This window comes from Abramis brama (genome assembly GCF_963993115.1).
Source record: "Abramis brama genome assembly, chromosome: 5".
Lineage (NCBI taxonomy): Eukaryota > Metazoa > Chordata > Actinopteri > Cypriniformes > Leuciscidae > Abramis > Abramis brama.
This window is the reverse complement of record NC_139967.1, coordinates 1,072,379-1,099,017: the sequence shown is the minus strand read 5'-3', so window position 1 is coordinate 1,099,017 and position 26,639 is coordinate 1,072,379. Positions and strand designations below refer to the sequence as shown.

The 26,639-nt window shown below is 36.0% G+C and overlaps 1 protein-coding gene across 2 annotated transcripts; it reads left to right on the top strand.

Moving 5' to 3' along the window:
- Positions 1 to 1,797: 1,797 nt before the first annotated feature.
- ppp1cc (protein phosphatase 1, catalytic subunit, gamma isozyme) lies at positions 1,798 to 25,433 on the top strand. 2 transcript variants are annotated; one of them, XR_014606291.1, is made up of 8 exons: positions 1,798 to 2,066; positions 11,940 to 12,071; positions 13,299 to 13,529; positions 14,861 to 14,965; positions 19,169 to 19,392; positions 21,525 to 21,659; positions 23,434 to 24,229; positions 24,716 to 25,433. XR_014606291.1 is itself a non-coding variant. In XM_084114943.1 (7 exons), exons 1-7 carry the CDS (start codon positions 2,012 to 2,014, stop codon positions 23,521 to 23,523), a joined length of 972 nt encoding a protein of 323 aa, XP_083971069.1. In that variant the 5' UTR covers positions 1,798 to 2,011; the 3' UTR covers positions 23,524 to 25,433. The 2 variants fall into 2 exon arrangements, 1 of the variants encoding a protein (XP_083971069.1); XM_084114943.1 differs by having other exon boundaries at positions 23,434 to 25,433.
- Positions 25,434 to 26,639: the final 1,206 nt, after the last annotated feature.

Genomic DNA, 26,639 nt, shown 5'->3' with positions numbered 1-26,639 from the left:
GTTGTGTGTGTGTGTGTGTGTGTGTGTGTGTGTGTGTGTGTGTGTTTTCTGGCTCTCAGGACAGGTGCAGTTCTCTTATTTTCTGCCAGGATAAAGTCAAAGCCTGTGCTGTTATTTCTGTGTGTAATCTAATACAGTCTGAGACAATGATCAGCTCTGTCTGATCCCGTCACACACTGATCCCTGATCCCGTCACACACACTCGGACCTTCATTATCTCGACAATGCAAAAAATAATGATTGTTCGACACCATTGCTGAGTATTTCCTCCTTAAAACTGCAGTGAACCAAAGACAGTCTCAAAAACACGCTTTGAAATCGCTGGTGTTTCTGACGTCACAAACTACCTTGTAACCAATCAGATCAACGTGTGATCGTCAACCAGTGGATCTCTGAGCTGAGTGAGTGAGTGGAGGCGGGGCTCATTTGCATATTCACAGAACCACACATACTAAATGAGGCGAGGGTGTCGAGTTACATTCAAGATATTTTAAGGCATGAAGACATTTTTTTCAAGTAAAAAAACGTTTAAATATGTAATTTTAGTGATCAAAGATGAGTTTTAAAGGATACAATTACTGACTGCAGGGGGACTTTAAGATATCAAGTCTTGTTTTCTAAAAAAACAAATCAATCAAAAATATCTGCCATGGGTCCACTCTTAGAAGAAAGTTCTATATAGAATCCCAGGCTTCTTGAATTAATTTCAAAGAACCATATATGCCAAAAAGATTCTATAAAAGCAGAATAGAACTGTCTTAAAGGGACAGTTCACCCAAAAATTCTGTCATCATTTACTCATCCTCAAGTTGTTCCAAACCTGTATGAGTTTCGGTCACATTCTGAAAACAATGTGGTTAAAATTTCATTGTGCTGTATATAAGATATTCTACACATCAGGGTGTTATTATTCATGTTTTTTGTGACTGTGTTGAATTTCTTTGAATTGCAATTCAGTGAATTATTTCTGTCAATTCTAATTCACAGTTATAACTCGAATTGAATTGAGTTGAGTTGAATTGAAAGGAAAGTCACTGCACAATGACGGACACTAGAGGACAGCACAGGTCTCTAAACATGACACAAATGTCCTTTTCATCTGAGAAACACTTGAAATCTGAAACTTACTTAAATATATGTGTTTGAATCTCTTTCTGTTTGTCCAAAGAATTTTAATGAAAGAACTTGAAAAGGAAAATCATGTTTCTCCAGGCCTACCTCTCTCAGACACAATGTTGTTTTGCAGCGATGCATATAAAACAGAATTGTGTCACTGTTTATTCAGTGTTGTGTTCCTTCTGCGATCTGACGAGATCAGGATCCGCTGGTGAAACATCTCAAGAAAACGTAATTTCCTAAAAGAAGAGATGATGAAATATGATTCTGAGTATCAACATGTTCCCTCATCCGGTAACAATACTGTAATACGAGGACACAACAGTAAAAGTACTGTATATTTTAAATGCATGACCTTTAAATATGCTACTTTACAAATAAAATAATATAATTAAATGCATGATCTTTAAATATGCTACTTTACAAATTAGCTAAACAATATAGCCTAATTCTTTTCCTTTTTTTGCATTGATGTAATGTGAAGAAATATGCGGTCAGTTGTCATGAAAATAATGTTAGAACGTATTATTTATATAAATGTTATATAACTAAAAGTATTTCATACCAATTAACATTCAACGTCACACATTATTGTGAAAGTCGGCTTTGCTCCCTCCCATTTCCTCCGCACTATTTTTCCTCACTCGTGCAGCTGTGCTGTATTCATCCGCGCGCCGGTTTACAGCAGCTGTGCTGTTGCTGAATGTGCTGTAATGTGTGTCCTTCCGCAGAGCCGGTGAGCCTCTCCACCGCAGCACGCGCGTCTGACGGCCCGCTCAAACCCGCGATTTGTTACCTTTTGTGTAATAAATCTGTTTATTTGTAAGCGGAATACTTTTATTTGTAGTTTCTGGTGTGTTTTGAGTGGTGGCGTTTGTGTTTTATTCGGCTAGTCATGGCTGACATCGACAAACTCAACATAGACAGCATCATTCAGCGCCTTCTCGAGGGTAAGTTTCACGTCAAGCAACGGCTAACATATTCTAACAATGAGGTAAATAATTACAGAATCGTTGTTATTGTAGTATATGAATATGTATATGTCTGATTAGTCAGCTATCTGGCTCGTATTTAGAGCTGTCGAGCTGAGCTAACAGGGTTAGCTGAGCGTTAGCTCCTCATTGACATCAGTGGCTGTGTGTCAAATACACAATGTACAGTGTCTGTAACGTTAGTTCTCTCCATAGACGACATTATGGCGCGTTTGCGAATTTGAAGTTATGAATACGAGGCATTTTCAGAATTATGCCATAAAACTCAGTCTATATACTGTGATTTGAGCCAGTAACGTTACGTCTTGTGTTAATGTTAGTTCGCCCCAAAAAATTAAATGATACTGCCATAATTTACCCTCAAATTCTTTCTTCTGTTGAACACAAAAGAAGATATTATGAAGAATATGGGAATCAAAACAACATCGACTTCCATTGTATGAGAGAAAAAAAAAGTACTATGAAAGTACAGCAACTTTTTGGTTACAAATATTCTTCAAAATATCTTCCTTTGTGTTCAACAGAAGAAAGATATTTATACAGGTTTCAAACAACTTGAGGGCGAGTAAATGACTTGGTGATCTCCCTTTAAGGCATCGTTAAATACAAAAATATGCTATACAATACTGACAAAGTGATATTAAACAGATTTGACGATGTAGAAGACTGTTTAATCAGAGTCACTCGGTCACTGAGTCATTTCCAGGCCTGAGTTCATGTGTGTGTTTGCCAGTTTAGTTCAGCTGCTCTTTGAGAGTGTAATCTTAAAAACTAACCATATCGGTATGTCATATAGGATATAAAATTATAATAAGAACATTATAATTGTGTGCTTGAGACATGGATCTTAATGGTGAAACCTGTTTTTGTAATTAGGCTCTCAAAAATTATATAAAATTTGGGTTTAGATTTATTGTTCAATATATCGGTTATCGGCTTTCAAATATGAAGAATTATCGGTATCGGACAAAATTTTCATATCGTTGCATCCCTGGTAATCTCTTGTAAAATGATTTTAAACAACTCTTCATGCAGTAATCACAAACATCTGGAGAAGTAATTTAGTGAAAAACAGTTTAAATATCTCAGAAATGACTAATTCCAAAACAGACACTATAAACTCTCACTCCTGAGTTCTGTATTATATTTTGTTTCTATTGCAAGTCTAGGCCTATAGTTTTATTATACAACTGTTTCATAATGTTATTGCTTTATTGTGTGCAATGCATTATAATAAAGCAATGAATCAGCGAGTGGACCCTGTGATTATGCAGTAACGTTATTGTTTTATTGTATACGGTACAATACTTGATTCATGAAAATATGTATTTACGTAACACCACTCACTGATTGTGCTTGTGCTTTATATCAATCAGGGAACACTTTTGTCCTCTTAGGATTTTTTTTTCATGCAGAACAAAAAAGCTGTGAAATTGGTGGAAAGGTTATTTTTACTGATCATAAACATTGTTTTGCATGAGTTTTTGACATTGTAATATAGAAATGTTGTTCATAATTATAATTTGACACACAAACATGGATTTTCATAATTCACCTGCATTAAAGAATAGAACATGCACACCTTGAATCATGCAAATCAATTGATAAGCAGTAATAATAATAATAATCCTCCTAATATAATCTTATTTTGATCGCATTAATAGCACAGTCGGAATAATAAAGTCATGTGTAATTGGAGTGAATTGTATGATTATGTATGAATATCAAATATGATTGATATTTAGGCTAATTTGGATTGTATGGGCTGGTTTAAACCGTATCTAATCCATTTGATATTATACATTTGATCGGATTGATTGTTTTTTTTACTCTTCGAGAAATGTCGCTGCTTATTAAAAGTGCGAGCGAGTTACGTATAGGACTATAGTGCTTATTCTGAAATATGAATACAGATTTATGCTCTTTACAAGTATGCACATATAACAATTCATCTTGTATCCTACAGTTATTCACCATGGTTGTGTAATTATGTGTTAGATTATATTGTTTTTATTTAGTTCAGTAACTTAATTTAAATGATTCACTGGCTAATTATCGCTCGCTGTGAAATTTGGACATAAAGACCATCAATAGTGCTGGGAAAAATTAATCGCATCCAAAATAAAAGTTTGTGTTTCCATAATATATGTGTGTGTACTGTGTATAATTATTTTGTATATATAAATATACATGTATTTATTTAAGAAATATTTGCATGTATATACTGTATATACATTTATACATAATTTATATTATATATAAATATAAATAATTTATATATATATAAATAAAAATCTTAAATATATACATGCATATGTGTGTATTTATATATACAAAATAATTATACACAGTACACACACATATATTATGCAAACACAAACTTTTATTTTGGATGCGATTAATTTTTTCCCAGCACTATTGATGAAATATTATTTCTGTCTCTCTGAGCAAGATGACGCATGGTATACAATTCTGCTAATAGTCCCAGATAATATATGTTCATATTTAATATTTCCTACATAATTACATATAGAAATTCTTTGTGTGCATCTTAATGATGTTATATCGCTTATGGCCCGCAAATTAACCATAAACATTACAGTTCACGTCTGCAGTAACAATTAATTCACAGACATGAAACTAAACTTTTACGATCAAGTCATGACTTGACACTTTACACCAACTTTTTACATTTTTTTTAAATACTAAAGTACCAAATTTACTAAATTAAATTAACTAATAATTTTAAGTCTAATTCAATACTGAAAATATATTATCTAAAAAATACTAAAAAAATATTATTAGATTTTCAAATGCTACATAAATACTGGGGATGCACGATATATCAGCCACCATATCGGTATCGGCCGATATATGTTCATTTTTAATGTTACCGTTATCGGCCCGATAATAAAATTTGGTCGATATATTAAAGCCGATAAATGTATTATTTCCTTCAGCTGAGACTCTTCAGATGCGCACTGTTCAACATGATGATTATGAAGTGCTTGAAATATGATTGGAATCACTTCAAAAATGAAAATACAGTTCAGTGCAACATGTGCAGCGCAAGTCTGTCATATCGGCTACAGAAAATTTTATAATTATGTGTTTGAGACATGGATTTTAATGGTAAGACTTTTGTTTTTGTAATCAGGCTCTTAAAACTTATAAATAAATTTGGATTTAGATTTATCGGCTGATATATCGGTTATCGGCTTTCAAAAAAAAAAAAAAAATATCAGTATCGGCCAAAATGTTCATATGGGTGCATCCCTAGCGTAAGATTCACAGGTTCCCACGGGTCCTTGAAAGTTTGTGAATCTTGAATTTATTTTGTGCAAGAAGTTTTCTGGATAAAATTCCGTATGATTCCCTCCGCTCCGCTAATGTGTTATTTCACCAACACCGCGTGGCCTACGCGCACTAGCTTTACGTCAGTTACGTTCAGTGTTTCCCGCGTGAGCTACTGTGTGTTTCCCTGACGTTCACGCGCATGAAACCACTGCGATGGAACCTCAACGTTTGTTGTTGGACACAATAAGTGTGTCCTCACATTAAGTCCTTGAGTTTGAGGGTGTTGGACCTGGAAAGTCCTTGAAAGGGTCGTTGAGCTAGCCGAGGTGTGGGAACGCTGGGTTTAGTCTACGCCTGGATGTGTGCTAACTCTGCGCAGGGTATGTCCATCCAGCTGGTACATGTTCCCTAGAAACCTCTCCCTGTTTTTTCCACCTCGTCAGAGCTCATACGGCACCAGACGCTCCGCCTGCATGTTTATTGCTATACAGCCTAGAAACCTGGCGGTGTGTTTAACTGCACCTATATGTGCTCGCGCCGCTTAGTGCTAATGCTGCTGTTCCCTTGGCAGTGTCTCCGTTACATAACGCGGGTGTGCTGCCAGGACCCGCCTCGCCTGCTCATCATGGGTGCGGACTCGAGTTCTCCTCAGTCATGAACTGAAGTGTTCAGGATGAAGAGTAGCTCCTCTTCGCACTCATCCCACACCTGATCATGTGCTTTTATCACTTTAGTGTATTCTGCTCAGTGTAATTTGCAGGAATGCACAGAATCTGTAGTCAGGCAGTGTTTTTATTACACATTTTGCACATTTACAGCTCAAGAAATGAAACGTGCACTTACAAAAAAAAGAGAAGGATTTACATTTTTAAATCTATTTTTATTTTTTTATTGTAATTATGCAAACACATATTGTGACACTATACATGTGCTTACAAAATAAACAGGACAAATAAACAAACTAACAGCCAACATAAGACAATTCTGATAACTCCTGTGTGTATATGTGTATATAACTAAATAATAGTATATAACTAAAAAAAATTATTAAGTAATAACTGTATACATTAAATATAGATTAATGCTTATTAAAGCTACTGAAGTGATTGACTCATGAACAGTGAGTGATTGTGTGTCGTTGGTTGTTTGATCATCAGTAGTGAACGACTGGCAGGTTTATTAGGCTGCTGTCCCTTTAAGAGCTGTTTTACCTTCGATTATCATAATGTTTTCATAATCGTTGGAAGCCAAACATCTAAATTGAATAATTGCACAGCCAGTCGTAAAGATGCTTCTCCACTAGGGCTGGCACAATATATCGCAATACTAAACTGCAACAATATGTATTGTGGATAGTTCACCCAAAATAAAAATTACTGTGTGTGAAAAAATTCAAGTTTTCAGAGTTTTAGTGTCAGTTCTACATTAAACTACTATATATAATGTATAATAATGCAGTGGGGAATATTTGTGGGCCTGATAATGCCAGATGTCTGTTACCAGTAAAAAGTGGCTTACATTATTTTAAATATATCAGTGAAACAGATCAAGCATATTCATCTAAAATAATCCAGTGTTTTCATCTTCAGAATCATGAATATTGTTATTCTGGCGTCTCTATTGTCCTGTGCTTTGGGTTTCAGCACCGAGTCCAAAAGCCTGTTCATTTACACACACAATGTAAAACCAAATTTAGCATTTTAATCAACAGTGGATTTTCCCATGTGTCTTGGAGTATCGCAATAATATGGTATCGTGAGTTCAGGATCGGGATGTGTATCGTGACATCAGGGTATCGTTCCATCATTAGTTATTACAGTATCTCAGAAAGCTGCTCTGTAGTCGTTTAACTTGTGAGTTAACTTGTGTTTGTGTAAGTGTGTGTGTGTGTGTGTGTGGGAAGGTGCAGTTTGGAATGTGTGTGTCATTCCAGGGAGGGACACATGCAACGCTTCACGTCCACATTCATGAAATAAACTAAACTAAATAATATATCATCTTTGGGCTTGATTGATTGTAAAGCTCTAAACTCAGTGGCTTTGCTCCACGTTTAGTGTGTTTTAATCACTCTGAAGTGTGTTTCAGATCTGAAGTGAATGTTCAGCTGTGTTTTCTCTGTAGTGGAGCTGCTGTGAGGAACAGTGAATCAGAGTCTCGCACGAGCACCGTCACCATGGCCTTAATCCTCCTGATGTGTTGGGAAGATGCTTTCAAGCTTTTTTAAGGGAGCAATTAGTTTTTTTTAATACATAACTAGCAGATTATATAATTTAACAGTTCAGAGCAGTGTTTGTCTGTCAGCAGAACAATGAGGATCTCAGTTAAGGTGACAGCATTATACTTGAAAACAAAAGATGAATGACAATACAAAAAAAAAACTCCATTATATTTTATATAACTGAATCTATCAGTATTTAAAGGGACAGTTCACTCAAAAATTAAAGTTCTGTCATTTTTTTTTCGTATCATATTTTAGTAATCATTAATTAGGCATCATTCGAAAGCTTATGAACTCAAAATTCATCCTCTGCAAAACCATTTTGAAATTGGATGTTGCGTAACCATGGTAACGGTACTTTAAATTCTTTTAGCAGGCTCCTCCCCTAGTGGGGGGGGTGTCAGGTTTCATATTACAAAATTTATTTTAACTACTTTATAATCTCAACTTTTATAATCTTGACAAAACGCGTATCATCGGAAAGGTCAGAGTCTCAAGGTTCCATATTTGCCGTTTTCCATATTTTGTGACAGAAGTGATTTTCCGGACAGAAACGTATTCATTCGTTACAGGAGAATGCATAAAGAAAAAAGAGGAATATGGACGACACCTGGTGGCTGGTTTTGGTACAGCGCCTAAACAAAAACTTTTTTGTGATATCAACTTCAAATTTGGAACACAACTTGGTTAGATATATGTCTTTGATTTTAGAGTAAAAATTATTTTGTAAAATATATATTTTTATATAAAATAAATGTTTAGTACAGTACATTTGATTTACAGTAAATTTAAAGTTCCATAACTTTTTCAAACCTTCATTTTTTGAAGTGCTTTCACTTTACGAGTGTTTTCTTTAAAACAAGACCATTATATTCCAAAGCGTTCTTGAATTGCAACCATTTAAGTTTTTGGATAGTGCATTTTCACATCTACTATCAAAAAGGCTGGTGACAGTTAAAGGCAGGGTAGGTAGGATTTATTAAAAATTAAAGATCCAAATTTGTTAAAACTTTCTATATATATCAATACATAATTAAAATGTAAGAACTCTGAAAAAAAGAGTATAAAAATCAAGTGACTCTAGACCGTATAATCTGTATTAAACACAGCTCATTATTTCGATTCGGGACGAATCAAAGGATTGGCTTAGGCGACTGTCACTCTCTCGCAACCATGGCAACCACCCTTTTGCCACACAGCACCTACCCACTTGCGCGCGACCGTTTGATTTGAGGAGTGCGAGAGGCACGGAACCTGATCACACCTCCGTCCAGTAGATGGCGGTAATGCACTATGTTTGCAAGCTGCCAATAAAATCTATCGAAGAAGAAGAAGAAGGCACTGAACCTAGGAATACCAAAACAATGGCAGAGAAAGAGCAATCTAAATTTACAGTACCGGCATATGCAGTTAGTGAAGGCAAACCAGGCAAAAAAATGCCCCTTCCCCTCCGCTTGTCTCAGGTAAATAATGCGTCCTCTAGCTCAGCGGTCGGAGTCGCGCGTTCATGTGTTTTGGGGACGTGGCTTTGGAAGAAGCACAGAAATGAGGGGGTGGAGTGAATGGAAATAATGAGATGTCTTTAAAACAGTCGTGAGAGGTCTACAGACACTCGATTTTGATACTTTCTTTTTCAGAGTACTTACATTTTAATTATGTATTGATATGTACATAAAGTTTAAACAAATTTGAAAAATAAAATTTTTAGACCATTTCTACCTACCCTGCCTTTAAGGGGTTAAAAAAGTTCTCATCATATAAACAATGTTCTAAAATATGCCGCTTATGGTGCAGATTTTGCCATCATGACTTTTTGTTTACTAGACGCACGAGAACCGGTTGCGTGTGACGTTGTGGCGTTTTCATTATTAGTGAACGATTCCTTTGAGAAAGTTCCAGCTAACGGTGATGAAGAGACTTGACATCATCTCGTGAATAGCGTCTCTCAGCACTCGTTAAAAGAGCCCATTGCTGATTGTTGTGGCTGCTATTATAACTCTTACAGCCCTGTTGTGTGGAGTGTGTGTCAGGCAGTCCTTCGTCTGTGTGTGTGAGAGAGAGAGAGAGAGAGAGAAAGAGACAGACAGAGAGAGAGTGTGTGAGTGTGTGTTTGTTTGTGTGTGTGTGAGGGTTCGTTCTCACGTAATGAGATTATGCAGGCGGCCAGTGGAAACTCATACGGTGTAAATGACTCATTTATTCCTCTTCTATACCTGTGTGTGTGTGTGTGTGTATATACACTTCCGTTCAAAAGTTTGGGATCTGTACGGTATGTTCCATCATATTAGAGTGATTTCTGAAGGATCATGTGACACTGAAGACTGGAGTAATGATGCTGAAAATTCAGGAATAAATTACACTTTACTGTATATTCACAGAGAAAACAGTTATTTTAAATTGTAATAATATTTCACAATATTACTGTTTTATTTTGTATTTTTAATCAAATAAATGCAGCCTTGGTGAGCAGAAGAGACTCTTTTAAAAACATTAAATATCTTACAGATCCCAAACTTTTGAACACTAGTGTGTATATAGTTCATTCAATCAATTCATACATCCTGGTAGTTATGTAATATTTTATATCATAGAATCTCTATGCTATTTGTGCTGGTTATTCAGTGGAAAATGATTTTGATTGTAAATGGCGATTTCTGCACGGCATGTTCCGTCCTCCCACCCGTCCGTCCCTAACTCCCAGTAACCAGCAAAACAAGCCTCCGTCCAGAGCTGTGTGCCAGTTGCTCAAAACATGGGGTAAAAATAGAAAAGCTGGGCAGTAACAGGCCCGGCTTTGACCGTTCCCTGAGCGCTATAAAAACCAGATCTGAAATCTGCCAACATTGCGAAGCAGGAAAGCGTTGAAACGGGGATGATCCGTGTGTTTTCCGGGACAGACTGCTTTACACATTAGGGATGAATCCTGTAGGACACTTTGATCCTGTGCAAGTAGGGCACGTTTGCAGACGAGAAGTGATGCTGTATAACCCAGTGCCACTGGGCTGCAGTGGATCACAGAAGTGCCACGATTATCTACATAATGCCTCAGTGTTTCCTGCAAGCTCATGTCGTTTGTCTGGGCTTGGGTTTGCAGCACTGGAAGCGATTGCTCAACTAACCAGACCATCACATCGATGATGACGTCTGCTGGTTACTGAAGGCTTGGCTGATCATCAGACATGCTCTGATGAACTGAGTTAGGGCTGTGAAATGGTTAGTCGTGATTAATCGCGTCAAAAAATGTGTCTGTACTGTGTATAATTATTTTGTATATATAAATGCACAAACATGCATGTGTATATTTAAGAGAAATGTGTTATTTTATATATAAAATATTTATATATTATATAAATGTATATACATGCAAATATTTCTTACATTTATACATGCATGTGTGTGTATTTATATATACAAAATAATTATACAGCGTACACACATATATTATGTAAACGCAAACTTTTATTTCGGATGCGATTAATCGTTTCACGGCACTAAATTGAATTGTTCACATCTGTGGTTTTATCTTACAGCTGTAGTCCGCACTGGGGTTATTATTGTTGACTAAACCCATAAAAGAACATTTTGTTTACTTTGTTACGTTAACAGGAAATAAAGTACAAAAAAACATTTTATTTGCAGCTAGTGGCCAAAGCAACATTTTCGTTTAGTTTAACTTGAAGCTCTAAAATAACTAAAACTGAAAAAACTATTAATAAAAGCTATATAGACACACACACACACATACATATATACATATATATATATATACTGATAAAAATCACAAAAACAACAAAATGTAAAAAAATACTATAATAGTATTTAAATGATACTAAAATAATATTAATGTGTACAAGGGACACTGTTAAAACAACATCAGATGCAGTCCAGTCTTTTTCAACACTGAGTGTAATAAACATAATCTAGGGATGCACCGATATGAACATTTTGTCCGATACCGATAATTCTTTATATTTGAAAGCCGATAACCGATATATCAGCTGATAAATCTGCATCCAAGTTTTTATATAATGTTTGAGAGCCTGATTACAAAAACAAAAGTCTCACCATTAAATCCATGTCTCAAACACACAATTATAATGTTCTCATGATAATTTTCTGTAGCCGATATGACAGACTCGCTGCACATGTTGCACTGAACTGTATTTTCCTTTTTTATGCCGATATATCATGCATCCGTAACATAATCACTATTACATAATCGTTTATTGCTTTCGCTTCTTGTATTTCCCTGTCGAGAGGGTCAAAGAGCCGAACTTCTACTCTGGTTAACTCTGTGTGTGTGTGTGTGTTTGCAGTGAGAGGATCGAAGCCTGGCAAGAACGTCCAGCTTCAGGAGAACGAGATTCGTGGATTGTGCCTGAAATCCCGTGAGATCTTCCTCAGCCAGCCGATCCTCCTGGAGTTGGAAGCGCCTCTGAAGATCTGCGGTGAGTAGCATAATGTAATGGTCTGGTTAGACGAGCAGTCGTTTCTCACACATGTAATCACTTTGATTGCAGTTACATCATGTCATTAAAGGAGTCGTTCACTTCAGAATTAGTTTCCTGATTATTTCCTCTCCCCAACGGGATCCAAGATGTTCATGTCTTTCTTTCTTTAGTGGAAAAGAAATGAAGGTTTTTGAGGAAAACATCCCTCATTTTCTCCATATAGTGTCTTCAATGGGGTCCAACAGGTCGAAGGTCCAGATGTGAGTTTCAGTGCAGCTTCAAAGTCTCGACACGATCCAGCCGAGGAATAAGAGTCTCATCTAGACAAACCAGCCGACATTTATAACAGAAATAAACATTTATATACTTTTTAACCTCTAATGCTGGTCTTGCTCTAGCTGTGATGAGACACACATTACGTAATCAGGTTGAAAGGTCAAGCGTGACGTAGGCGTAAGAACAGACCCAGTGTTTACAAAGCCGTGCAAAGACTAAGTCAAACGCCATTTACAAAACAAATAAATAAATAAAAGGTAAAACAACGATGTCGGACGATTAAGTTGGAAAATGAGATGGAGTTTTTCTCCCTACTCTACATTTATGAGCCGGAACACGCGTGACCTTTCAACCTGATTACGTAATGTGTGTCTCATCACAGCTAGAGCAAGACCAGCATTAGAGGTTAAAAAGTATATAAATGTTTATTTCTGTTATAAATGTCGGCTGGTTTGTCTAGATGAGACTCTTATTCCTCGGCTGGATCGTGTCGAGACTTTGAAGCTGCACTGAAACTCACATCTGGACCTTCGACCCGTTGGACCCCATTGAAGACACTATATGGAGAAAATGAGGGATGTTTTCCTCAAAAACCTTCATTTATTTCCGACTGAAGAAAGAAAGACGTGAACATCTTGGATGACGTGAGGAGAGGAAATAATCAGGAAATGTACATTCTGAAGTGAACGACTGCTTTAAATATAATGCGTCTGAAAACGCATCTCTTTAGGCATGTCACAAAGTCTGTGATATTGTATGTGTCTCCGATCTGTTGTGAATTATTATTATTATAATTTTTTTTTATTTAATTTTTTTTGCTTGCAAATAGTTTTATGCGTTTTATCTGCATGTAAGGTGTCCTCGAGTGTCACGTAAGGCGCCTATAAATAAATGCATTAAACAGTAATTTCTGACGGCTCAGTAAATGAGACGCTCTGCTCCCGACAGGCGACATCCACGGCCAGTACTACGACCTGCTCCGGCTCTTTGAGTACGGAGGATACCCACCGGAGAGCAACTACCTGTTCCTGGGAGACTATGTGGACCGAGGGAAGCAGTCTCTGGAGACCATCTGCCTCCTGCTGGCCTACAAGATCAAATACCCGGAGAACTTCTTCCTGTTGAGGGGGAACCACGAGTGCGCCTCCATCAACCGCATCTACGGCTTCTACGATGAGTGTGAGTGAGCAGGAGACTCCCGTGATTGGGGAATCCTGAATGTCAGAGTTTGGATAACTGAATGAAAAGTAGGGCTGTTATTATAATATGGACTAGTGTCTGTGAATATCGAAACACAAAAAGAGTGTTTTATGAATATGAATATCCGTGTTAATGAGTGCATTAATAAGCATGCGTGACGCTCGTGGTGTTTACACTGAAACTCTGATGTCTTCACCACAACTATATGCCAATAGTAAAATAAAAAATAAATAAAAGTTTGGTTTAACTTGAAGAAATTATGACAGAAATATATTATTATTGTACAGAACTAGTCAAAGTAATACAATTATTAAAACATTATTCTTGTTATATCGATAACAATTTATTTATTTTTATTTATTTATTTTTATTGTAGCAGTAAACGTTTGTTGTGTGCAACGTTTTCCAAAAAATAAAAGGAATTTTTGTGCATTTTTGTATTAATTCATGATTTGTATTAAACCATTATTCCAGAAAATTTTCCAACAAAATAAAAAAATATTTCATTTGGACAAATAAATAAATAAATTTATAAATAAATGATTAATTCAATTGATTATACATACCTTCTGGTTATTGAAATTCAATTAAACCATTAAAATGGAAACCAGAAATATTAAGATTGAAAACATGGAATTTGGGAACAAATAAAAAGGATTTTATAGGGCCTTAATTTTTGTTATCTTTAAATAAACTGTTGTTGAATTAAGTTTCATAACTTTTGATAATTACTCAAATTTAATTTATTCAAAAGGATCCAGAAAATAGAAAAAAAAGCTGAATTTTGGGAAAAAATAAAACAGACAAAATGGAATTTTGGATTCTATAGGGCCCTTCATGTTTTATAAACACACACACACACACACACACACACACAATCAAAATAATATAATTGCTTTTTGCATTAGCAGAACATTGTTCTACTAATGCAAAATTATATTGCAATTGCATTCCTGGTTTAAAGTGTCCAGATTGTTTGTCTGTATATTGTAATCCTGCTAGAAGCCTAAGGCGTCATAGATGTTCATGTTAACACACATCTCCACATGAACAGAAGCAAACGCATAACCTGATTTGACTGTGTTAAAGTCTTTATCTGTAATAAGAATAAAATGTGCACTTTAAACAACTGTGTGACTCTCCCGCCGAGCAGAATTAATTATTGAGCGCTGTTGCAGTTCTGAGTGTGTATTTTTAGCAGACTCTGTCCCTGTAGAGTCTTCTTCTGCATTTACATTTTAACCACTCAACACTGTACCGTTCATATTTATATAGACCTTGAAGCTTATGTTTATGGTTGTATGTTTTAGGCAGGAGACGCTACAACATCAAGCTCTGGAAGACGTTCACGGACTGCTTCAACTGTCTGCCGATCGCTGCCATCGTTGATGAGAAGATCTTCTGTTGTCACGGAGGTGTGTGTGTGTGTGTGTGTGTTACAGGTGTTCGTAGATAAACCTCCAGATATCCCAGAGAGACTTTCACCTGCTGACTCTTCTGCTACGTGGAGTGTTTATGGTATCCATTAAAGTTCACACATATGTGGCCCTGGACCACAAAACCAGTCACATGACGCACGGGTATATTTGTGGAAATAGCCAACGATACACTGTATGGGTCAAAATTATCGATTTTTCTTTTATGGCAAAAATTATTAGGATATTAAGGAATGTTCCATGAAGATATTTTGTAAATTTCCTACCGTAAATATATCAAACATGTATTTGTGTGAGTGAATGCAGCACAATCGCCAACATAAATGAACAACTTTCATGGTTCGATTTTTTTTTTTTGTATCTCAGCCAAATATTGTCTTATCCTAACAAACCATCAATGGAAAGCTTATTTATTCAGCTTTCAGATGATGTATAATCTCAATTTCAAAAAATTGACCCATGTGACTGGTTCTGTGGTCCAGGGTCACATTTTACAAGGACATCTTTGTTAGACACAAGTCTGATGTCCAATCTCAAATCTGTGTGTTAATCTTTTTCTGTATGTTACAAGTTAGTTTCATAAACACTGTTGCTGGACATTTAGTTTTAAAAAATATACATTTCAAAATATTTTCTGAATTTTGGGGTCGTTATTTAAAGAGTCTCTTCTGCTCACCAAGGCTGCGTTTATTTGATCAAAAATACAGTAAAAATAGTGAAATATTATTATTTAGAACATCTGTTTCTCTGTGAATATACAGTAAAGTAATTTATTCCTGTGATTTATTCCTGCTGAATGTTCAGCATCATTACTCCAGTCTTCAGTGTCACATGATCCTTCAGAAATCACTCTAATATGATGATTTGATGATCAAGAAACATTTATGATTGTTATCAGTGTTGAAAACAGTCCATATTTTTGTGGAAACTTTAATACATTTATTTTTCAGGATTCTTTGAATAGAATTTAATTTATTTGAGACAGAATCTTTTGTAACATTATAAGTATCTTTACTCTCACTTTTGATCAATTGAATGCGTCCTCGAATTTAAAAACAAACCAACAAAAAACTTAACTGTAAATATAATTTACTGATTTATAAATTATATACCAGGCAATTAATATGGCAGAACCACACAAATTTAACTAAATTGAAAACAGTGAGTGTTTATGATTTAAAAAAAAAAATTTTTTTAATGTTTGTTTGAACGGCTTTTCTAAAGTGAGCCGAGCTCCTAATGCTACTGAAATAATTTAAGTTAGTTACTTATTCCTCAACACTGATGATCTTTCTCTGTGTGATAATACATGATGTAAATGAGCCTGAACATCTGCTTTTGTGTTTACTGAAACTAAATGTTTTGGGTGTGTAATCCTCTGACTTCATCAGTTCCTGATGAGCACGTTTGTGAGTCAGTGCGAGTCCCAGGCGTATCGCATGCAGTGCCTGAACAGATGCAGCGCTAGAAGGCCTCGCTTCTCTTTACAAACTAGGAATGCAGAGTAGGGGTGTAACAATATGTGACCCTGGATCACTAAACCAGTCACGAGTCGCACGGGTTTATTTGTGGCAATATCCAACGATACACTGTACGGGTCAAAATTATCCATTTTTCTTTTATGCCAAAAATCATTAGGATATTAAGTAAAGATCATGTTCCATGAAGATATTTTGTAACTTTCTTACCGTAAATATATAAAACATGTATTTGTGTGAGTGAATACAGCACAATCGCCAACACAAATGCACAACTTTAAAGGAGATTTTCTCAATGTTTCGATTTTTTTTGCACCCTCAGATTCCAGATTTACAATAGTTTTATATCAGCCAAATATCGTCCTATCCTAACAAACCATACATCAATGGAAAGCTTATTTATTCAGCTTTCAGATGATGTATAAATCTCAATTTCAAAAAATTGACCCATGTGACTGGTTCTGTGGTCCAGGGTCACATATATCGTGTCACAATATATCGCAATACAAAAATGCAGCCATACGTATAGTGTATAGTTCACCCCAAAAAATATACGTTTTCAGAGTTTTAATGTCAGTACTACATTAAACGACTATATGTATAATAATGCAGTGGGGGAATATTTGTGGGCCTGATAATGCCACATGTCTGTTACCAGTAAAAAGTGTCTTACATTATTTTAATTATATCTAGTCAGTGAAAGAGCACAAGCATATTCATTTAAAATAATTCAGTGTTTTCATCTTCAGAATCATGAATATTGTTATTCTGGCGTCTTTATTGTCCTGTGCTTTGGGTTTCAGCACCGAGTCCAAAAGCCTGTTCATTTATGGCTCGTTTCCACTGAGCGGTGCGGTACGGTTCGGGACAGTGCGGTACGGTTCGGGTCTGTTAACCATGATCTGGCTCGCGTTTCCACTGCCAACAGTGCCCTTACTGGATAGGCGTGGTGTTTCGATCGACGTCATTTTCGCGCGAAGAATAACATAGTAAACTACAATGGATGATATACAGCAGATCTTGTTCTTGCTCCTCGACATGTTTGTCACAAGAAGACAAGCGCCGACATTAGGCTTTTCTCAATATCAAGTACGCAAAGTTTGTACTTGCCATGTGCGACTCCTACATGTACAGCGCGCTCTTAAAGCGTCCCTCAGCTCGCTCTGCTACTCCGGTTATCTCTGTTACTCCGTATGTACATTTTAAGCAACAATAAAACTAAATATGTTATAAAACACCACTCTGCCTTTTTTCGTTTTCATTTAAATAAATTAAACATTATAGGGACACAAATGTGGTTCATGCGCAACGCATATTGATTATTCACTGCACGTTATACGTTATTCTATTTATAACAAAACAAAATTTAAAACACAACCCTAACGTTACCTCTTTTCGTTTAAATACATTTTTTTTTAAACATATTCCAGGCAATATATGCATTTGTACAAATGTTGCAATAAACATCAGTGATAATCTTGTAATAAAAAAATGACAAGAAACCATATTTCTTTTTGTAAAATTTCAGTTTTATCAATAATAGCCAATATAAAAGTTTAAGTAAAAGGTACAAGAAGCTATACAATAAGAAATAAAGCAAACAATTCAGTCAAATATCCAAATGCAGCGCTCTAGTCTAACATTACAACAGTAAAGTTAAATACAAATAGCCTATAATATGAAACTAAACTTAGCCCTCAGCCAAAACGATTGACAGGGAACGAATTATATATTCACGAGACCAAAGATCGCCCGTTAGGTCTACACAAGACCAATTATATCTCATGTTTAACCACTACCGTCGGAGTCAGCGGCGAACGTCAGAAGAACTAGCCGAGGAAAGGCTCATCCAGCCGGGAAACATGAGTGCCGAGCGCCGCTGATCCCATGGATCACAACCGGGGGAAAAAATATCATCTTTATAAATAAACCACAGATTTGAGCTTTAAACAACTACATTCTTGCCTGAAAAACTCGTAATTACATTTCGTGACACAGTAACAGTATTATATTAAACTGTATATTAAAAAATGGCGCTGCTTATGTTGTCATTCCCCTTGTAGCACGCGCAAGTGACGATTCTCTGTCAACCAATCAGCGTCCTGTAGTGAGTCTAGCTCCGCCCTTTAGTACCGTACCGCTGTGCTGGAACCCCAATGGAAGGGTACCTGAAAAGTGGTACGGTACGGTTCGGCATTTTGGTACCATTCACATCTTTTGACAGTGGAAATGCAAATAAATGCGTACCGTACCGCACCGCTCAGTGGAAACGAGCCATTACACACACAGTGTAAAACCAAATTTAGCATTTTAATCAACAGTGCATTTTTTTGTTGACCGTTTCCCATGTGTCTTGGAGTATCGCAATAATATCGGATCGTGAGTTCAGTGTCGGATCGTGACATGAGGGGATCGTTACACCACAAGTGTCTGATTTTAGGGAAAAATCGGGTCTATTGGAGACGTCGAATAGATTTCTTAGGCGTGCCGAAAGAACAGCACAGACACAGTGTGATCACCAGGGGAAAATCTGGTTATTAACTTAGCGGCCGCTAACACAACACCGAAAACCCGTTCATTCGCACAAGAACAGTGTTTGGAGCTCGAGAGCGGGTCTGAAATGGGTGGGACTTTGAAAAAGGTTCCAAGATGCAAGTCTTGATGCATGACGTCTCAAGCCACTGATGTTTCTGCTGTTCCTCAGGTCTGTCTCCAGATCTGCAGTCCATGGAGCAGATCAGGAGGATCATGAGACCCACAGATGTGCCGGATCAGGGTCTCCTGTGTGACCTTCTGTGGTCCGACCCGGATAAGGACGTGTTGGGATGGGGCGAGAACGACCGAGGCGTGTCCTTCACGTTCGGAGCTGAGGTGGTGGCCAAGTTCCTGCACAAACATGACCTGGATCTGATCTGCAGGGCCCACCAGGTCAGCCTTCACTTCAGTCCGACCCAGTCTGACTTCTGATTCTGCTTTTACATTTATGCATTTGGCAGACGCTTTTATTCAAGGCACACATTTACATTCTACATAGTTGGGGACATTAAATTTAACATTTAATTTAACATGCAACAATATTATTGATCCGCCTGCATTGACACCATTATATGAGAACTGAACTGAGCCATATATATATATGAACTAAATTAATAACTTTTTACAACAAAATTAACTCTGAACTTACTCTTGAATTTTTATTTTATGGAATCGATAACATAGTAAAACCCCTTTGAGAAGTGTCTTGAGTTTATCCCCGACTAACCATAGAGATAAAGACAACTAGTCTATTATTAGACCATGACTAGTCCCTGTGCGTGTCAGCCGGTCTCTCGCTGTTACTGGGTTTGGTGTTATGCAGATCGGCTGGTTCTGCTGGGCGAGTGTGTGTGTGTGTGTGTGAGTTTGGTTCTGCTGGGCGAGTCCCTCAGTCTCGCGTTACATCAACGTCAAGTTATTGGAAAAGTGAAACTGAACCCAGAGCAGAAACCAGCCGACACCTCGACATTGTTCCGTACTTTCAGAGGACTCTCCTTATATCTGTGTGTGTGTGTGTGTGTGTGTTCCCTAAACACTAATCTATCCACTCATACTGTAATCCAGTGACTCACCAGCGTTCAGCAACACACACACACTTTTCAGCACATCTGAAAATAGCATTTAGAGAAACTAATTGTGTGGAAAATAAAGTGGTTTTCAGAGTTAGAGTTGAGCTCTCCAAAGCTGTACATCACAGGAGTCGTTTATATCATGAAGTGGCTGTGATGCTGAAAATTAGGCGAAAAATTAATTTCACTGTAAATAATCATGTGGTCATGACCATATTTATATAATCCAGTGAATCAAGTCGTTTTATTATTAAGATAATCCAATGCATCAAATACTTCATCTCATTTATTATTTGAAGCTTGGACTCGAATCAGAAGATCAGGTGATCCTAAACACATCATACTGACCCGTGTGTGTGTGTGTGTGTGTGTGTGTGTGTGTGTGTGTGTGTGGGAGGGAGAGAGAGAGAGAGTGTGTGTGTGTGTGTGTGTGAGAGTGAGTGTTCCCTAAACACTAATCTATATACACTCATACACACACACACACACACACACACACACACTTCAGCACATCTGAAAATAGCATTTAGAGAAACTAATTGTGTGTGGAAAATAAAGTGGTTTTCAGGCTAGAGTTGAGCAAGTAGTAATTTAATATCATAAAGTAGCTAAATCAGGCGAATTATGCATTTCACTGTAAATAATCACCTGGTCATGACCATATTTATATAATCCAGTGAATCAAATATTTGAAACTTGGACTTGAATCAAAAGATCAGATGATTTACTTCTAATGAATGAATTAGTATAAAAACATTTATACTATGAAACAAAACTAAAGACTCAGAATAGTCAAATTAAGGCGGTATATTCTCTTTCCTGTTCGCCGGCCCAGTCTGAGTGACGGCATTCAGATTCAGTTTCAGGTTTGAGCAATAATGCTGAAAAACACTTTATTTTACAGTGTCCTTGTTACACGTTACATGTACTTATCATAGTAATAACAGTAAATTATGCATAATTACATGCAACTAACCCTCAACCAAACCCTAATCCTACCCTAACCCTATAGTAAGTACATGTAGTTACTTAATATTACTTAAATATATAATTACACTGTAACAATGAGACCTTAAAATAAAGTGTAACCGTAAAATGACATAAATTCTGTCTCGTTTCCTGATAAGAAATAAAACAAGCAAAATGATCTGCCAATGGGGTCAGAAAAATAAATGTTAATTCAAATAGAAACGAGATTATTTTTCTTTCCCCATTGGCAGATCATTTCGCTTGTTTTAAGCTCAAACTCACTTAACATATTTATCGGAAAACAAGACATAATATCTTATGGCATTTTACTCATCTAGTAAATGCATCTTGATTTAAGAATGTTTAGATATATGGACTGGAAACGAGATAAAAATACTAAAAGCAAGCATTTAGTGCAGTGTGTTAGCTCTAGGATCTGCTATCTCCTATAGAGAGCCTGAAGTTGATCTTGTCTGCTGTGTTTAGGTGGTGGAGGACGGTTACGAGTTCTTCGCCAAGCGTCAGCTGGTCACTCTGTTCTCTGCGCCCAACTACTGTGGAGAGTTCGACAACGCCGGAGCCATGATGAGCGTAGACGAGACACTCATGTGCTCCTTTCAGGTGCGCAAGATCACGTTCCTGCTCTCTGAGACGCTCGTTAAACTCCTCTGATGATTGGGTAACACTTTACACAGAGGTTCATTAGTTAACTACCTTAACATGAGCTAAGAAGAGCAATACTTCTTTAAAAGATCACGTTCCTGCTCTCTGAGACGCTCGTTAAACTCCTCTGATGACTTTAACCTCGCTGTACTCCATCCAAAATGCTGTTAAACTGCATTTAATATCATTATGCATTCAATTTTTATGAAATCATACTATTTGTGAGAATATTGTGGGTTGCACTTTGTTTTTAGGTGTCATTGTTACAGTGTAATTATAAACTCAAGTACTGAGTAATATTAATGAACTACATGTACTCACTGTAGGGTTAGGGTTTGCTTTAGGGTTAGTTGCATGTAATTATGCATAATTTATAATTATTACTATAGTAAATACACTAAAATAAAGTGTTACCATATTTAGTTTTTGGTGATTTTTATTTAAATGCTCATTTTGATTAGAAATATTTAAATCACAATTTGCATTTGCATAATATTTTGTGGTTCCTGATGAAAACGGTTTTAAAAATTAATTTAATACACCACAAACTATTTTAAAACAAATGACAGAAGGTGATGACAATGTAATTTAAATCATTTTTTTATTTTAAACTATGAGTACAGATTTAATTATAATGAATGATGTACATGAATCATGATTTAGTTTAACAAAATCAAAACAATGTTAAAGACTAGAGATCCACTCGCCTCATTTAGTATGCGTGGTTCTATGAATATGCAAATGAGCCCCGCCTCCACTCACTCCCTCAGCTCAGAGATCCACTGGTTGACGATCACACGTTGATCTGATTGGTTACAAGGTAGTTTGTGACGTCAGAAACACCAGCGATTTCAAAGCGTGTTTTTGAGACTGTCTTTGGTTCACTGCAGTTTTAAGGAGGAAATACTCAGCAATGGAGTCGACTTATGAGTTTACACATGGTTTGTCTTAAAGCAGATTAAAAACACCACATACACACATAAACAACATTAAAAGCTGGATTTACACCACAGGGGGACTTTAAGAGTAGTTAGTGCACTGTGAACTAATATGAACAGTTGTATTATAATTAACTAACATTTAACAAAGATTCATAAATTGATAGTTAATGCATTAAGATAAGAAATGAGACCTTATTGTAAAGTTTTACCAATTAACTTGTGATGAACGTAAAAGAAATGCTGAGCGGTTGCAGGACCTGTAACGTCCAAGTTATTTAAACAGGGTTTGTTAAAGTGCTTGAATTTGACTTTTTGGAATTTAAGTTCATGGAAATCCCATATTTATGAAGAGGCACTTCAAAAGTGTTTGAATTATTAAAAATAATAATAATAAATAGAGCTATGAGCTTGATATTAAGTTTATGATACAAGTCTATAATACAACTTTTATTCTTCAGGTCAATCATATATTCATGGGGAAAAATGAGTTTGAATAAGGAAGGCGATATCTTTGTCATAGTATATCCTTCAGTGGTTAAAGTGCTGACAGCGCTCTGTGAAGTCAAACATCAAATACCATACATGTCATTTCAGTAAGAAAACTAATAAAATAATACAAATATTGTTTGATTGTATCCATTGAAATCTAAAAAAAGTAGTGCTTAAAGTCCTTGAAAGTCCAGGATTTTCATTTTACAGAATCTGTATGAACCCTGTCATTTACATGGGCTTTATTGTGTATTTGTTTGTTTTTACGGTCTAGTGTAACGTGTTGATCTCCTGTCCTGCAGATCTTGAAGCCAGCGGAGAAGAAGAAGCCAAACTCCAGCCGTCCCGTGACTCCACCCAGGAACATGGTCGCCAAACAAGCCAAGAAATGAGGGTCATGTGACCCGTTTGGACTCGCAGTCTTCTCGTGTCACGGCTCTGAAGGCTGAACTTCACTTTAACTCTTCCTCTTCCTCTTCCTCCGTCCGGAGCGTCTCTGACAGCAGAGAGCTGTTTTATTTGATTTGAGTGTTTTTTAGTTGTTCTTGGAGCTTTTATCCCCAGTTCAGGATGACGTACATCTCAGTTTGACACAAGCTCCACCCATTGTAAATGTGTGTGTGTGTGTGTGTGTGTGTGTGAAGGAGCTGGGATTTCTGGGATTGTAAATCGACACTCCGCTGATGATTCGATTTGCTCGTTCAAACCACTGTGAACAAATGAGATGTTTCGCTCTGTTTTTACGCACCTTCAGTTTCTCTGCAGTTTTCTATTCTTTCGTCTTGTGATCGTGCCATGAGGTTTGATATTCAGTGCAGTTTTGAAAATGCTTTATGATTTTGACATTTTTTATATTCTCATGATTTAAAGAAGAGCGCATGATTTGAGTGTGTTCATCACGTAACATTTACACTACCAGTCGAAGGCTTGCGTTCGGGAGGAGGTTTAATGCGTTTAAGAGAAGTCTCTTCTGCTCATCAAGACTGAGTTTATTTGATTAAAAATACCAAAAAATACTGTAATATTGTGAAATATTATTATTTAAAACGGCTCTTTTCTATATGAATATATAGTGTATATATAAAAAGTGAATTTTCAGCATCATTACTCCAGTCTTCAGTGTCACATGATCCTTCAGAAATCACTCTAATATGAGGATTTGATGCTCAAGAAACATTTATGATTATTATCAGTGTTGAAAACAATTATTTACGTTTTATTTCAGGATTCTTTGATGAATAGAGAGTTGAAAAGAACAGCATTTATCTGAAATAGAATCTTCTGTAACATTAAACACTTCCGTTCAAAAGTTTGAGGTCAATAAGAATTTTTTTTTTTTTTGGGGGGGGAAATAAATAAAATAAATCAATACTTTTATTCATCAAGGATTAATTAAATTGTTCAAAAGTGACAGTAAAGACATTTATAATGTTACAAAAAATTCTATTTAAAATAAATGCGGTTATTTTTGAACTTTCTATTCAAAGAATCCTGAAATAAAATGTAAATAACCGTTTTCAACACTGATAATAATCATAAATGTTTCTTGATCATCAAATCATCATATTAGAGTGATTTCTGAAGGATCATGTGACACTGAAGACTGAAAATGTACAGGAATAAATTACACTTTACTGTATATTCACATAGAAAACAGATGATTTACATTAGAATAATATTTCACTGTTTTACTGTATTTTTAATCATATAAACTCAGCCTTGCTGAGCAGAAGAGACTCTTTTTAAAACATTAAACATCTTCCTGATCCCAAACTTTTGACTGGTGTGTGTCTCAGTTCTTGTTGACAAGATGCCTTGTTTTCTTCTTCTTCATGACGTGTGTGTGTGTGTCTCAGACGGACTCTTGTGTTGCATGTGTGTGTGGGACTCGAGGCCTCAGCATGTCCTCAGAGTACAGTAGCTCCTCATCAGGTAAATCACGTCAGGAAAACTTTCTACAGTGTTTCAGATCAACACAAGCTCACTGTAAATATACACGAGTGTTTGTTCAGTCTTGGCAATAATTCACAGTTTTCCACACTATAAATTGTTATACTTGCGAAATAAATCGAAGGTAGAAGGAAACACCGTTGCGTTGTTTGTGTTCACTATTTAATGAATGTTTCTGGAACCAGGATCACTAAATATAAGACATGATTTTTAACTTTTGTTTTCTTATTTCCACACTGTAACGTCTAGCGGTTTAACAACACCGGTGTGTGTCGGACCGGAAGGACATTGTTTTGATTAATAATGTATTCGTAAATGCAGAAAGATTAATAAACGCTGTATTAATATTGTTTATCAGTAGTTCATGTTAACAAACAAAACTGTTGTGTTACCAAGCTTAAGACAAATTAAGGAAAAATTAATAATGTTTTTAATAGATGCATGATATATCGGTATCATCTGATATCGGTTCATTTTTTTAAATGTTTTCGGCCTGATAATACAATCTGTCCGATATATTAAAGCCGATAATTAATGTATTATTTCCTTCAGCTGAGACTCTTCAGATGCGCACTGTTCAACATGATGATTATGAACTGCTTGAAATATGATTAGAATCACTTCAAAAAAGGAAAATACAGTTCAGTGCAACATGTGCAGCGCAAGTCTGTCATATCGGCTACAGAAAATTATCATGAGAACATTATAATCGTGTGTTTGAGACATGGATTTTAATTGTGAGAATTTTGTTTTTGTAATCAGGCTCTCAAAAATTATATAAAAACTTGGATTTAGATTTATCAGCTGATATATCGGTTATCGGCTTTCAAATATAAAAATTATCGGTATCGGACAAAATCTTCATATCGGTGAATCCTTAATTTTTAAGAACATAAAATGAATCTGGTCTTAAATCCCCAAAGATAAGATGTTTAATAAATGTAATGGTTGTTTCATTAAACATGACAACAGAACACTGACTATGTTTGCATATTACTTGTGCATATAATGCATAACATGTGATACTTTTTTTTCAGGATTCTTTGAATAAAAAGTTAAAGAACAGCATTTGGTTAAAATAGAAATCTTTTGTAACAATATACAAAACGCTTCGAAAGTTTGGGGTCAGTCATTTTTTTCTTTCTTTTTGAAAAAAAATACTTTTATTCAGCATGAATGCTAAAAAAAAATTGATTGTAAAGATTTATATTAGAAAAAATATGCATTTTTGAATAAATACGGTTCTTTTTTTAACTTTATTCATCAAAGAATCCTAAAAAAAAAAATTAAGCTGCACAACATATTTACAACATTGATGATAAATCATATTAGAGTGATTTCTGAAGGATCATGTGACACTGAAGACTGGAGTAATGATGCTGAAAATTCAGGAATAAATTACACTTGTCATGATGGAGACAAATCAGACACACACCCCTTAAAACACACTTTCCTGCATTCATTAATAGGCAAACTGATCTGTAAATGAACATGCATCACAGAACACTGTGATTTACTGTCTTGTGTCTTGATTCTTTTTTTACCTGATATAATTAAA

What these genes read in the sequence shown, in the direction of transcription:
- ppp1cc (XM_084114943.1), top strand. Translation starts at nt 2,012, where the DNA reads ATGGCTGACATCGACAAACTCAACATAGACAGCATCATTCAGCGCCTT. An exon ending in CATTCAGCGCCTTCTCGAGG is followed by an intron (nt 2,067 to 11,939) that starts GTAAGTTTCACG and finishes GTGTGTTTGCAG; the next exon opens with TGAGAGGATCGAAGCCTGGC. An exon ending in CACTCATGTGCTCCTTTCAG is followed by an intron (nt 21,660 to 23,433) that starts GTGCGCAAGATC and finishes CCTGTCCTGCAG; the next exon opens with ATCTTGAAGCCAGCGGAGAA.